General features: G+C 34.2%; 1 protein-coding gene across 1 annotated transcript in view; it reads left to right on the top strand.

Annotated features, from left to right (window-relative positions):
• Positions 1–6,063: 6,063 nt before the first annotated feature.
• The window catches only part of LOC145322599 (uncharacterized), a 34,835-nt gene continuing 28,723 nt past the window's right edge, over positions 6,064–12,175 (top strand). Inside the window, exon 1 of the mRNA XM_080164740.1 lies at positions 6,064–6,150. Within this exon, the coding sequence (XP_080020866.1) occupies positions 6,068–6,150 (83 nt within the window). The 5' untranslated portion in view covers positions 6,064–6,067. The remainder of the gene's footprint in view (positions 6,151–12,175) is intronic.

Raw genomic sequence — 12,175 nt, 5'->3', positions numbered from 1 at the left:
GGGAGATGAGAGGAGAAGTGGGAAAGAAAACCCATAAAAAAGAGATGGATAATCCCTAACTTTTATGACGTCCCATAGCTGATTTTTGAGACACTTTGGCCCGCTACGTGTAAATAATTTATCTGTTACTGTATGCAATCCCTGACAAACCACACAGCACATCACACAGAAGGAAAAAGTTCAATTTTCTTTTTATTGACCATGAAACTCTGGTGGGAGATGTGGCCTGACAAACTTATTTCAAACATTTTTACGAGGCTGAAAAATAAAATTTATTGTGAGTAGTTGCTTTTGTACACCACATTTAATATGTTTTTTTTGCAATATATAGCATTGGCTAGACTCGAAGACCAATAAAATTTATTGATTTAGGATATTTTAGGTAAACATTGTTTAATAAAATTTAGATTAAAGGCCACATTTAAAGACAAATCATTTTGTAGGCAGTATAGCAGCCAGTACTGTAAACAGCAGTGTTGCAGAGCCGGGAGCTGTGGAGCCGCCATATTTTGCTGGAGCCGGAGCAGTAACTTTCGTTAAAAAACGACTCCGGCTCCGGACTAGATAAATAAAGAGATTTTTTTATAAATTATAATTTGGTAACTATGTTTTGTCATGTGCAAATGCCCTTTTTAAGTTTTTTAAGTTTATTTTTATCAAAAATTAAACTTTTAAAACCTTCAAAAGTAAAAAATAAAAAAATATTTTTTTATGGGGAAAAAAATATGTAGAGTTTTTCTTGATTTTAGGTCGGAGCCGGAGCCGCACAAAAATCAAACGGCTCCGCAACGCTGGTAAACAGTCCAAACGCCAGATTCCGCTGTTCAAGCGAACAATTTTATTTCAAGCCACTTTGTATAAATATTATGAGAAGTTTACAGATTTTGTATTAATAACAAATAAAAATTAAATATTGTTGAAAATCTCAATTTTAAAGAATTGTATTTTAACAGATTGCAAAGTTACATACTTTAAAATATACACTTACCATTTTTATTTCTTTGTAGAATGTACAAATCTTTGAATATAGTGTGAGCAATTGTAACTGCATTTTAATCAAAATAAGTGACTCTTTCTCTTGGCATGGGGAAGAGAAATGGCAGAGATATAATGAAAATATAATGCAAGAACAAGCAGGAAAAGAAAGAGGGTAATAGTTTTCTATCGCATCGTATTATAGACAACTTTCCACGGATATTTAAAGGAAAAATTATAAGATTAAATCCAGTTTTGTTAGCCGAAGGTCCGGACTTACAGAACTGGTATTAATTTTAAAATATTTATTGCAATATTAGTGAAAAATTGTCTAAAATTTGATGCTATACATGAATTTTAGTGTGGCCGAGAACCGGTTCTAATCCACCATTAATCGGTTTCGAAGCCATACTAGAAGACATTGGTAACTTTTTTGTAAAGAATAGTTGTGACGCTTTCTAACTATACCTAACTATTACATTAATCATTATGCAAAGTTAAAAACTAAATAGAAATTCTAATATGTCTGAATTAACTATAAGAGCTTTCCGTAACGAACGAATGGACAAACGGACTGAAACTTACTGCAAGGATTCTTTAAAGATGGCCATTGAGATAGGATTAGATTTAAGTGTACTTTGAATAAAACAAGGTGTTTGACTAATTTTCAGTATTCATTATTTATGATTTGAATTATCCTATACACTCTAATAAAAAAAAGGGTCCTACGACGAACGCAGGAGTCCCAAACGTCGGAGTGGACAAACGCAGGAGTGGACACTTAACCTAACCTAACCTATTTTAGACCATCTTATAGGTTTTTTAAATGCCTAACCCTTGCCAGGGGCTTATTTATACATTCATATCTTAACCTAACCTAATCTGTATAGAAATACTTAATTAATGTTTTAACACTCTTGCGTTTGTCCACTCCGACGTTTGGGACTCCTACGTTTGTACTGGAACCAAAAAAAAGAAGTCTATCTGTCTCTTTATAAGTCCAAAAGGATCTTCTAAACTACTGTACCTTTTGTTACATAACTTTTAAGGAAGCTATGTCTTTTTTCACTAATATTTTCTTTATAGCAAAATTATATTTGAGTGGAAGACTTCAGCAAGGCTCTGTTTTTTCTTTTAAAAATTTTTTTGGATTATATATGTATTTATAATGAAATGCTTCTATCATATTTTCTGCTAAATTAGGAGCCATTTTTTAAATTTAGATTCCAAATTAAATATTATTGATACTAAATTAAAGTTCATAGAATATGATATTAAATTAAAATTAAAATTAACAGAAAACAGTCCACACTTTCAATAATTTGTACAGTCTAATTTTAAACCTAAATTTTTTTGAACCTGATTATTGATCGAAGTTTAAACAAGGACAATTATGTCCTTTTAGCTTCAGAACAGGAATGTTGGGCCTACAAATAACGCATGTAATGCAGCAGTAAAACCATAATTTTTTTCAAAGTGACAACAAGGAATCATAAAAAAGACAATAAATTTGTAAAAAAAAAAAATATTTTATCTACTAGTATTTTAGTAGGCTAGAAACACATTTAAGTCGTATTAATATTAATTTCTGAGGAACGTTAGTTACATAAATGGGCGACTTAAAGAGAAGCTCCATTCTAAAATAAATGATCATGTTTTAAGTATAAGTTAATTTGTTTGATTCACAATCACATGCATGGTCGCATGAACTCGTATAGATATACCCAACAGTAGCAATAAATACAATATTCTAGTGTTCTAGCGAAGATGTAAATAATTAGAGAAAAATCTATTAAAACAAATCCGAATGTATAAAGTAGACAGATTTTTTTGTTGGTCAAGATTGCCAATTGGTTATATGTTGCATTTTAGCTGTATAAATGTGTTGAAGTGTATAATTGCATTATATATCTTTAAAATTAGAATCTATGTTTTGTGGCTTCATCTGTTGTAGAATGCTGAAATTTTCATTCATATTCCTATATTCAATAAGGCCGCTTGTCTTGTTAGTCCTTAAATCGGTCCAACGACAAACGCAAACGTCGGAGTGGACACTTAACCTAACCTAACCTATTTTAGACCATCTTATACATAGGTTTTTTAAATGCCTAACCCCTGCGGGGGGCTTATTTGTTCATTCATATCTTAACCTAACCTAATCTGTATAGAAATACTTAATAAAATTAATATTTTAACACTCCTGCGTTTGTCCACTCCGACGTTTGGGACTCCTGCGTTTGTCCTGGAACCCTTAAATCTGCTTCAAATATTTATATTCGTAACCCTCGCTCTCTTATAGATCATGGCACCCTTGTTCTTGAGACAAACTTACCCATTCCATTGCTTAATATTATAGTGAGTATATTTGTGAATTGAAGCAAATATGAAACCAATTTATCATTGTGATAAGGTCTGATATTAGAATATATTTTCTCTTTAGAAATAAACTTAAGGCTGATTTCAACAAAATAACACCTAGGACTTATTATGACAAAAATTAAATACAACAAAATATTTTGTTTTGAAGGAACACTTTAATCTATTTAAAATTTTGCAAAATCAATAAACTGCGCTGTGGTATCTTTATTTTAGGTTCTTTACTTTATTAATTGTCAAACTATGTTCAGTTTTGTAATTATCAACAAGTACGAAGTATATAAAGCTAGCGGCGTCCGCAAGTTTGGGGAAATCCCGAATGGGAACAACTTGATTTATACCGTGAAAATAGTTTCTACTGTTGCTTTATTAAAAGTCTTCATTGTAATACAGATAATGTCTTTAATAACCCTTAACCCCTAACGGTCCATCCTGGCGGGCACAGGATGCCAGCAAGCATGGCAGGGTCATCGAGGTAAAGAGCAAAAATGTTTTTTTTTACTTAAACAAAGCATTTTATCTTAACAAAATACTAAAATATCCTCTAGTAGTACATCCTCATATTAACTACAGGTGTTCAAGTCGATTTCAGGTTCCAGGTATGATCCTGCAGGTCCTGATCCTACAGGTCTCCAGAAATCTTAAAAAGGATCCTGTGGCCGCAACGTTTGACTTAGAGACTTCAAATTTTAAACTTAAGCTTTTCCTACATGTCTACATAATGTATTAAAATTTCATAAAGATCCGCCGCCTTTTTCCCGCCGACCGCCGACTGCAGCGGCTGGCAGCTGCCAAGTACAGCTGCGGCCGCTAAAATTAATATTTTGATATTTCTAATATAAAATTTACATAAAGATAAACATTTCTGCAAAAAAATTTCTTCTAGCTTCAAAAATAAGAAAATTACAGCCGTTTGAAATTTTTAAGTAAAAAAGGACCTAAAAACAAAGGTTGTTAAATAAAAGGGTGAAGGTAGCGAAAATTGACTTTGACTTATTTAAGGTCGGAAATTCATCATAAAACAGGGTACTTGCACACAAAAAATTAGCCCTCTAGCTCTAATAGATAATAGGGAGGGGGCGTTGAACGTCCCCTCCCCCCCCCCCCCGACCGATTAAGGTGCGGCAAGGGGCCCGACTGTTAAGGGTTAAAGAGAAACAGACTAAATCATTAGAGTAAGCTTGTAATGTAACATGTAAAACACTCAGCTGTGTGCAAAGCTTACCAATCTAAGATTGGCCAAAGGATTTACACTTCCAATCTTCGTGTGCATCTGAATCCAAACTTCAGAGAATCAGGGCTACATACATACACATGAAAATTAGAAGAACCTGTTTTGACCAAGGCATTCTCAATACTTTAACTATAAAGGTCGCGCCTCTTTAATTTTGGCGTAGTATTGGGTCGAGATTCGAACCTTTTACCTTTCACTAGAGTCTGTTAGCTTATAGAGTTGGTACGATTATAAATTTCTTTCAAGTTTTAACCGGATCATAAAGAACAATTGCTGTTAAAAATATGCCAGGCAACAAATATTCGTTGAAAACAGCTAAAAAACAAAATAGAAATGAATTTTTTTGGGGGGGTAATTTAAATACTATTAAATATTTATTAGTAAAAATGCGCGCGAGGTGCGCCAAAATTTTTTTTTGTTAGAGATTATTTATTTTGGGGGAGGTATTTACCCTCCAAAAATTGTTTTGGGGGGTTAAATACCCCCTCCTAAATGGTTGGGGGTGCCTACGGCACCCCCAAGGTAGAGGTAAATTTTAAATGGGGGGGGGGGGGTAATTCCTACTTTACCCCTCCCCCCCTTGGACGTCCTTGGTAGTGGTTTAGGTCATTTGCCATTTTTGGGTGCAATCCCATTATTGTGGAATTCCAATCGACGACAGCAACATCTGCGGTGTTCTATCCCGATGGGGTTACCATGTACCCATTATATTAACCTAAACAAACCTAAGGTAATAAACTAAACAATAAACTAACCACCCACCCCTTTATTTTCAAATTATTTTAAAGTAAGGGGGGTTAGGTGCTCGTCTAGGTATTTGAGGGAAACCAGCAAAAATGTATGAACTTTATATTTGCAACGTTAATTTGTATGTTAACACAAGACTTACAAATTTAATAGTTGATGTTTTGAAAATAAATATTTTTGCAACATTGAATATCTTAATATCATAACAATAAAAGGCATTCATTTTATATAAATTTTAAAGGTCCAAAGTGCCAAGCTATTTTAAATTCTTAACATTAATTTTTAATTTCTGTTAACTTGCTTAAAATTTTGGTGCATGAATTTAGTTTGAAGTAGATTGTCTTTTTATCAAGTATATATATTCATTTGATAGCAAAACTTTTTTACAAGGTTGGCGTTAATTCAATAAAAGGATTTTAGCAGCTTATTTATTCTTCTAAATGCTTGACTCCTAGCCTCTAGCGGGGGGCTGGAGAGGTAAAAAAAATAGACTAAAACCACCCAAAGACATTTACCAAGCTTCCCTAATTAGTACAACCAATTCACTAATTAAAGAGATTTTGAGCGCCGATAAAAACCCTTACTACTTTACTATATTATAACAATTGTATGAAATTTTATAGAATTTGAAATGGCATTGTTATCATAAAAAAAACATCAATTGATTTAAATTAGATGAGGCATTTTACAAAATTAATACTTAAAAAATTAAATGAAATTTTTTCAGACTTAAAAATGTTTACTTTAATAAAATTTGTGACGGGAGTACTATTTGTTTCATTGGTCATACTGCCCCAACTTCAAGCAAATGTTCTTAGGTAAGTCCATAATATGTATCATGTATTTTATGCAACTTAAAACAGCACACCTGTAAGAGCTTTCATTTTTGAATTAATGATACACTACATTTAATTCAAGCTGTCTAAAAGTCTAAACTTCAGTATCTGTTTTTTTTTTATAAAAGATAATATAAAATTATTTTAAGGACAATTTCTTTCATTTATTAGCTTTAAAACTGTAGGCACTTTTTATCAAATTTTGCTTGGGTAATAAAAACTATCAGTGTTCAAACTTTTTAACCAATAATTAAGATCTATAGAAGTGGTGAAATGAATTTTGTTTCTCATAATAAATTCGGAACTTCAATTTATTAACATTGTCTTATCTGCATTTTTAAAAGCGAAGCTTTTCTATAATTAGGGTCGGTCCGTCCGTACGTCCGTCCGTCCGTCCGTAACGGATAGCTTTTTTTGTTAATTTAGGCATGTTAGAATTGTCCTATCGATTTCAAATTTTGCATGGTGATTCCTTTAGTAGTTAGGTACGATTTAGAAAGCGTCATCATCATTGCCTTTTAGTTCTCGGCAGAACGTAGGCCATGCACAATGGTTCTCCAATCTTCCTTTTTTTGGGCACGTTTTGAGGCATTGCTGAAAGATGAATTTTCTTTTCTTTCAGTTCACTTAAGAGTTCCCTCCTCCAGGTTGTTTTTGGTCTACCTGGTTTCCTCTTTCCTATGTGGGGGTTCCAAGTCAAGGCTTGATTGGTTATATCATCATGCCCTTTCCTTAGAGTGTGCCCCAGCCATCTCCATTTTCTCTGTTTTATTGTCAGTTTAATGTCTGACATATCACTGCGCTCTAGAAGCTCAGCATTTGTGATCTTATTTGGCCAAAAGATCTTGTGGATTCTCCTTAGACATTTATTGACATATGTCTGTAGCTTGGAGACCACTGCTGTGTTTAGGAACCAAGTTTCAGCCCCATAATAAAGGTACTAAGAAAGAGAGGGAATGTCTGATTGAGCCAATAGGAGAATCGCATCGGAATTTACATTGGATCTCATTGGTTGAAATTATGTACACATTTTCCTACGAAGGCATGTTTTTTTTCATTTCATACATACATAAAAGTCAGCTGTTAACAGTATATTTTCTTAGTAGAAAGCTTTGCGGAATCAGAATTAATTGCCCAAAAATTTCGTTTACAATTTGAAAGCTTGAAACAAAGTTGGATTCTTAAAAAAAAAGTTAGGCTGGCAACTCGCTGGTGAGACAAAATTATTTTTGTGAAAAATCCTCCAAAATCGAATAAAAAAATTTACAAAAATGAAATAAAATCTTAAGAGGGTTATTAACATATGATTTTGTTTAATTTTTGTAGATTTTTAATGTGCTTTTGGATGATTTTTCACAAAAATAATTTTGCCTCACTATCGAATAGCGAGTCTATCATTTTTTAAGAATCCACATCAGCTTGAGTCGAAAGTAAACAATACTTTTGTCTGCTAGGAATGTTCTCTCTTAGATTTGACGAAAAAAGGGTTCAGAATATTCTTCTACTCTTCTATTTCTATTAGCCCCATACAGCAAAACAGAGAGAACATTTGACTTGAACAGTCTTAACTTGGTCTTTATGGAGATGTTGTTGGAATTCCAAATTTTGTTCAGGCTGGCAAAGGCTGTCCTAGATTTGTTAATTCTAGCTTTAACATCTGTTAAAGTGCCTCCAGCTTCATCAATTTTACTTCCAAGATACTCAAAACAATCTACATCCTGAAGAATTTGGTCTCCAATAGTAATTGGTTCTTGGGAATTTGCATTTAATCTGAGTATTTTGGTTTTAGGAACATTTATTTCTAGTCCAACTTTCTTGGAAGTTTCAGCTATCCTGTTAGTCCTTCTTTGCATTTGACTTCTATTGCTTGTTAACAAAGCGATATCATCAGCAAAGTCCAGATCTCCTAAATATTTGGGATTGCCAAATAGCTCCCAACGAATGCCATCATTACTTTCACAGTTCTTCATGATCCAGTCAATGGCAAGGAGGAAAAGGAAGGGAGAAAGAAGGCATCCTTGTCTGACGCCTGTTACAATCTCAAAAAAGGTTGATAGTTTACCTTTATACATTACATTTCCACCTCCTTTATGATAGATAGCTTTAATGATATTGATTATCTTTTCTGGAATGCCATAGTGTCGGCAGATTTTCCAGAGAGATCTTCTGTCTAAAGAATCAAATGCTTTTTTGTAGTCAATGAAGTTTACAAAAAGCTCAGAGTTCCATTCCTTGGATTGCTCTATGATGATTCTTAGAGAGGTTATCTGATCAATAGTGGAACGGTTTGGTCTAAATCCAGCCTGATTAGGTCTTAGCTTTTCATTAACCTTCTTCTTTATTCTATTAAGAAGAATCTTACTTAGGATACGGCCAGGTACTGAAAGGAGCATTATCCCTCTGTAGTTTCCACATTGGGTCAAGTCTCCTTTTTTGGCTAGTATTGAGATATGTCCATTCTTCCAGTCCTCTGGGCATAACTCATCATTCCATATCTTTGTGATCAGAGGTAGGAATGCCTCAGCAGATGTATCTAGGTCTGCTTTTATGACCTCAGCTGGGATGTTATCAGGTCCAGCGGCCTTGTTATTTTTCAAACTTTTAATGGCCTCCTTGATTTCCAATAGATTTGGCACTCGACAGTCAATGTCAAGTGCATCTGAGGGTGGAATCTCAGTTTCTTCCTCTGGAACTGGAAGATTCAGCAGTTCAGTGAAGTGCTCTGCCCATCTATTTAGAATATCTTCATCAGTTTTAAGGAGTGAACCATCCTTGTCCCTGATGTGTGATCCTGATTTGTGTACTTTACCTGCAATGCTCTTAGTAATCTCATAGACATCTTTCATTCTATTTTGATTAAAAGCATTTTCTGCTTGCATAGCAAGGTTTTCCAAGTGTTCTTTTTTGTCAATTCTGACACTTCTTTGGATTTCCCTGCTGAGCATCTTATACAGGTCTTTATCTTCTGGAGAGTTTCTGGAGAGTGTCTTTTGTCTTACCTCTCTTCTTTGATCCATGAGATCAATGGATCTTTGAGTGATCCACGGCTTTTGGTTAGCCTTTTTAAAACCTAATTTTTCTTGGCTAGTATCATTATAAACATTTTTGATACCTTGCCAAATATCTTCAACTCCATCATCCTCTTGAAGAGTCAACAACTCAAATCTGTTCTTTAGAGTGAGCTTAAACTCTTGTAGCTTTTCAGAGTTTTGAAGGGTTGTTAAATTATACTTTTTCCTGGGGTTAGGCTTTGTGTCCTGCTTTTTAAATCTAAGCCGAACTTTAGAAGATAGAAGATAATGGTCAGAATTAACATCAGGTCCTCTTTCAACCCTGACATCAAGGAGAGAACCTTTAAAACGTCTAGATATACAGATGTGATCTATCTGATTAAAGGTTCTTTGATCTGGTGATCTCCAGGTGGCAGTATGAATCTTCTTGTGTTTAAAGATGGTTCCACCAATGACAAGTTTGTTTTCAGTACAAAAACTTACAAGTCTATCACCATTGTCATTTTCCTTGCCATTACTTAAGCCTAGGCCATATCTGCCCATGACTTCTTCTAGATTCTCATTATTACTCCCCACTTGAGCATTGAAATCACCTAGGAGCATGGTCAGGTCCTTTTCTTTATGACCATTCTTAAATACAGAGTCAAGCTGGTCATAAAATTCGTTTTTGACCTCTGTATCTGCTTGTTCTGTAGGAGCATATGCTACTATTATTTTCAGATTGATGTTTTTATCTGAGGATTTGAAGTAAGCCTCCATGATTCTTGGACCATGGGGTTGCCAACTGATCATGGCCTGCTCTGCTTGCTTGGTCAGCATAAGAGCCACCCCTTGGTTATGTCCTAGATCCTCATTCATATGGCCTGAGTAAAGTATTTTCAAGCCAGAATGATGTTTAAACTCTCCATTATTTGTCCACCTTGATTCGGTGATAGCCAGGATATCAACCTTGGCTTTAAGCATTTCTCAGCAAATGTTTTCTTTCTGGCCTGACTGAAACATTGTCCAAACATTCCAGGTGCAAATTTTTGCTGGTCTGCGGGAATTCAGAATCATCCGCCTGACTGGTCCTTTAGCGGTTTCCCAGCCAAACATCATATTGTTGTTTCCAACCTCTACTTCGTTCCCGAGCCCAAAGTTAAATTGGTCTTTACTTTGTGCAGATTGAACGTGAGCAGGTTTTTTCTAGGGAAGGATTGTTAGCCCCACCCAAACCCCCTGAACTGGGGGAAGTGACCAGAATTCAGTCTGGCATCTACCCTAGGACCTTTCCAGCACAGTAGGACTCTTCTGGTGTAGCTCCTAGGATCATTGATGCACGGTGCAGGATGGACGGCGTGCACGTAACTGGTCTCCCATCCCGAAAGCGTAGCAACTCTATAATCATTACCAAAATTTCCGTACGTCCATTTTAAACATGTTGATTTTTTTACTTTTTTAACATCAAATTTTTATGTAATCTAATCATCCGATTTATCTGATTTTTGGTATATTGATAACTGGGACCACAAAGTATAATGTTATAAGCAAAGCAACTCAATAATCAAGTCCTAAATATGTAAGAATGTCCATAAACATTATCCTGTTTAAAGAAGTTTTTCAACAAATTTTGTAAGTGTTCATAAACATAAACATAAACATATTTATTTGGGCATAAAAATTAAACATAGTCATAAAATCAAAAAAAAAATATAAAAACACAATTCAAATTACTATAACAATAAACAACCTAAATCCTAATCAGTTCTAACCATGAATAGATCACTAAGGATCTGTCTACTTTGCCCAAATCATGTCCGTTTGTCCTACCGTTTCAGTGCTTCACTTTTATGGATGTTGTCATCCTTGTTCTATTAGGTTCATCCATAACTAACACAATAAATGTACAAGTATAGATGTAAAATCCAGACAACAACCTGGCCCAAGCGTTGGAGACCCTTTTCGTTTGCTAGCAAATTGCTTTATGTTCTTCTGTAGGGACTCGGGTGTGTTTATTATTCCGACGCTATTCAATACAAAATCGGGACAGGATCCCCGCCCTATGGACAGAGTTACATATAGCTTATGCCCTCTCTATTCTTTAATACTTTAATACAACACATACTCTTCTAATTGTGAACATAATTACCCTTGTTTAGATATGACAGATACCTTGATTATAAACATAATTACCCTTGTTTAGATATGACAGATACCTTGATTATAAACATAATTACCCTTGTTTAGATATGACAGATACCTTGATTATAAACATAATTACCCTTGTTTAGATATGACAGATACCTTGATTATAAACATAATTACCCTTGTTTAGATATGACAGATACCTTGATTATAAACATAATTACCTTTGTTTAGATATGACAGATACCTTGATTGTAAACATAATTACCCTTGTTTAGATATGACAGATACCTTGATTGTAAACATAATTACCCTTGTTTAGATATGACAGATACCCTGATTATAAACATAATTACCCTTGTTTAGTTATGACAGATACCTTGATTATAAACATAATTACCCTTGTTTAGATATGACAGATACCCTGATTATAAACATAATTACCCTTGTTTAGTTTTGACAGATACCTTGATTATAAACATAATTACCCTTGTTTAGATATGACAGATACCTTGATTATAAATGGAGATGCGATCCTCAATTTTCAAATTCTTTGAACGTACATATGAGATTTTTACAGAAATGCTTCGCATCCACAACTATCTATCTATGCCTGATATAAAGTCAACACTTTATAGAGCATATTATGAATATTTGATTGACGCGTGCCCTGCAATTATCTAGCAGCACTCAGGGGCAAGACACAATTACTTTAGCTAGGCCCAAGGCATTATTTGTATCAATTTATGCATTCATAGGCCTATCTTTACCTATATGACACCATATATGGGTAACGCTAGCCTATTCATGGTAATCTGTATGTGATTTGCTAATAGTATATGTTTATTAAAGATATTATGTTTATTGTTAAT

This window comes from Acartia tonsa, chromosome 6, assembly GCF_053477335.1.
Source record: "Acartia tonsa isolate MP-2025a chromosome 6, ASM5347733v1, whole genome shotgun sequence".
NCBI lineage: Eukaryota > Metazoa > Arthropoda > Copepoda > Calanoida > Acartiidae > Acartia > Acartia tonsa.
The sequence above is the reverse complement of the archived record's forward strand: the minus strand, read 5'-3'. Positions and strand labels throughout refer to the sequence as shown.